The sequence below is a fragment of the Phytophthora parasitica genome (genome assembly GCF_000247585.1).
Source record: "Phytophthora parasitica INRA-310 unplaced genomic scaffold supercont2.121, whole genome shotgun sequence".
Lineage (NCBI taxonomy): Eukaryota > Oomycota > Peronosporomycetes > Peronosporales > Peronosporaceae > Phytophthora > Phytophthora nicotianae.
The window spans coordinates 13,626-16,991 of record NW_008649107.1 but is presented as its reverse complement, the minus strand read 5'-3'; the positions used below and the strand labels follow the sequence as shown (position 1 = coordinate 16,991).

General features: G+C 52.4%; 1 protein-coding gene across 1 annotated transcript; it reads right to left on the bottom strand.

Annotated features, from left to right (window-relative positions):
• Positions 1–1,777: 1,777 nt before the first annotated feature.
• Positions 1,778–3,120, bottom strand: PPTG_19462 (hypothetical protein; the record flags this gene model as incomplete). Its single annotated transcript, XM_008917890.1, has 3 exons — positions 1,778–2,013; positions 2,146–2,962; positions 3,022–3,120. 3 exons carry the CDS (start codon positions 3,118–3,120, stop codon positions 1,778–1,780), a joined length of 1,152 nt encoding a protein of 383 aa, XP_008916138.1.
• Positions 3,121–3,366: the final 246 nt, after the last annotated feature.

Here is a 3,366-nt window from a genome sequence, read left to right as displayed (position 1 = left end):
ATTTCATGGAGATTTCACTCCTTCTGGCAGTGACAAAACGCTTGAGATTGACATCTTTGAGAAATAATTCATTTGCTATAACATACAAAGCGATCATGGAGCAAAACCAAAAGAGAACATATCGCAAAGCTGGTCCATTCCATATGGAATTTCATGGACATCAAACATGTTTAAGAAGTGACAAATCTCGAGTAAATATCAAAACGATGCTTGTCTCTCATGCATTCGTTGATCTCTGGCGGACAATTGAAGAGTTTCCTTCAACCCGTCGTAATGCAGCGTGGGGTGCAAATCGCGATCATTTATTTACCCGACCACTTGAGCACTAGTGCTCATGTTGCCCCATAAGATGGTCGGGTAGATGATGGTTACTCGCGAGCGCATGCCCCATGAGTTTGGCCAATTGAAGTCGAGAAGCAGGAGCCTGTCGGAGTTAGGCTTGATACGCATTGGAGGACCATCTGCTGTGCATACGTATAGTATCTGCGTCGAATCCGGCGGAATGCATCGCTGTAGCTCCTCCAGTGCGCAACGAGTGTGCAGATATTCCGCTTGGCACTTCACCGCATTGTGTAGCTGCACTTCGAAGTACTCGTGTCATCGTTTCGGACGACAAAGCTCTTCCCTGGCTTGTTGAGCAGAACGGTTGATCTGGTGGCAGTCGTAGTGCTCGCGCGTTGCGCTTCAAAAGAAGTGCCGCGAAAACCGGACAGACAGGCGCTTGATCACTTGTTAGTAGGACGCGTTTTGATGATTGCCCAACTTGGTCTGTTTTGCTTCCTCGGAGTGCGATTTCGACGGATGACGCTGCCTTGAAGCTGCTTGTAGGTAATCCAACACTGTCGAGCAGTTCAACGTCTCGAACTTGTAGGCAGTAGCCGTTGAATCTTCCTCGAGATGTTAAATACTCCGCCCCTCTCAAACAGAAGAAGAAGCCCAACACCGCAGCCCCCCAAATGACGCGGTGCTGGGCGACGGAGAAATGTGCTGCCTTTGCGATTGCTTGAAGCTTGGGGATGGTGACGGCGGCTCGTTGACGTCGGGGTGGACTAAGACGTCGAATTCCGCGTAAGACCAGCTCGTGCTGAGGCTGGATAGATGGTCGGAAGCCGGCGCAGGCTTGATGACACCATCGAACATGACTGATCTTGGCCCGTACGGTCTCGAAGCGGTTGGGGGTCATATTGTTCGACGTGTTCCAGCTTTCAACTGCGAAAGTAATAAGCAGTAGGGATTGTTGAGCTGGGTTGTGGGCTGGGAGCCAACAGGAAATTCCACGCCTGTTGCAGAATTGACACCACTGCTTGTTCCCCCGGATATGCGCTGACCATCGAGGACCTCATAAAAGAATTGCAAGGACCGCGCCCAGAGCATCACGAACGTTGATGCTGAACCACGCTGATTTGTCGGCCGTCGCGGACTTGACCGCGTGAATCTCTTGTGCGTCGAAGTGTATTCTAAAATATTCGCGAGCTGCAGGGTAGAGGACGCAGAGCCCTTCATCACAGGCGTCCATAAACAGGTGCACGGAAGGCTTCAGTGTGTTGGCCACGACGCTTGTGGACACTTTGTTCGCCGCGCCATTTGGTAAGAGACATTCGACCCAACGGAGATCTTGGAGAATCTCGGCGGTCAGACGGATGCGCTGGAACCGACGCGTGCGAAGGCATGCCTGGTGTAAACGCTGGACGAACGTCCGCGCCGATCGACAGCACAGACACATGTACCGCAACGAGCCAAGTAGTTTTCCAGTTGATGACGAGATACCAGGTCCGATTCAAGAGCCTTTGCAATTCGAGTTAAGGCTCTTTTGCACTTTGTCAGGCGGCATCGAGATGGTCCGTTCTTGAGTATCCCATGATAATCCAAGAACGTCGAGATTGGTCGCCCACGGTGAAAACTTCTTTTCGTTGATGGCGTTGGGGCCGAGAACAGCGAGCATACTGAGTTGAAGAGCAGCTTCTGCCAGTGCGAGACGATTTCCTTTGTCCACCTCCAGGAGGATGTGGTCGTCTACCCACACGAAAGAGAAGAACGGTTCCTAGTCAGCGTCAGAGGGATCCAGAGAATGTGGGCTCTCCCGGGCCACGAGAAACGACATGCCTTCCCCGAACACTCCGTAAAATGGAGGTGAACCAGTCCAACCGAAAGGAAGTGCCAGATCAATCACTGCAAGATCACCCATTGAGCCAGCAAAGTGAGCAGCAAGGCTGGTTGCAACGGCAATGAGCCGAAAGGCAGTCTTCACATCCCCTTTGAGTAGTTTAATCTTCAGCGTTGGGTGCCGCTCCGCGAGCTCTTCGATCCTACGGGCAATGCGCCGCACGGACTCATAGTTGAGATCAGGTAGCTTTGATTGCGTCGAGCAATGGTTAATCGATGAGTCCTCTGGGTACGATAAATCGTGAATTAATCGAGCACATTCTGTCGGGTTGACGTCCTTTTTAGGAACGCAGCCAAAAGGGCTGAAACGAAGAGCTGACCATCGAAGAGCAACAGGGAGATCGAGCACTAGATAAGTTCCTTGAGTCTGCCCGTCCCCAATGCTGCGTAAGAGTGCACGATTGAAGTCTCGAGCGCTGGCGTGATTTCGAGCAGGCTCAGTGTCGGGGGATCGTGGACCTGTGAAGTTGTGGGAGACACCAAATGTGGCTACGGCAACGGCACAGTGACGGTGACGATATCCATGGAGTAAAATGTCCAGCCAAGTGGGGTCCATGGACTTGTTTGGTCGCCGGTCTTCTGGCGACTCGTTCCGCCATAGACGGATTGTTTCCGTCAGGGTCAACTGCAGCTTTTCCACTAGGCGAGACAAACTGGACAATATTGTGCGGTCAATTAGGCCGGACGAATCGCCCGACATAATCGCATCAGTGATGTTCTTCGGGAACCGAATGGAAGCGGAGCAAAAGGCCTCACGGAGCTGATTGCAGCGGACGAGCTGTTGCTCGTGCAATCGAGTCTGTAGAGTGCTGAGAACGGCAGATACGGTGCCTGGAGTGACCCGAAAAATCGGCTCACGCGGTCGCAGGCTGATCTGTGGAGCTGGTTGCGATTGTACTCAAACTCCTTGAAGTAGCAACGGTAACGCTTTGACTTGACGAGACGACATACAGACATTCACAGAAGAAGTCGCTGGTTTCGAGGAGGTAACACCAGCATGGCCACCCGGTAACGGATAGCTTCATAGCCGAAGCTCGGCACGGATCCCGCCGAGATGCTGGGTGATATGATCTCGCACGACGGAAGGTAGCTCTGTCGGTAGGAAATGGGCGTGGTTCGGGAATGCACACCGTTCCTCGCTTTTTGAGACGCAACCGCCTGAGGATAAGTACTTCATGCAAACAGTTTGGCGACCCTTTCGTG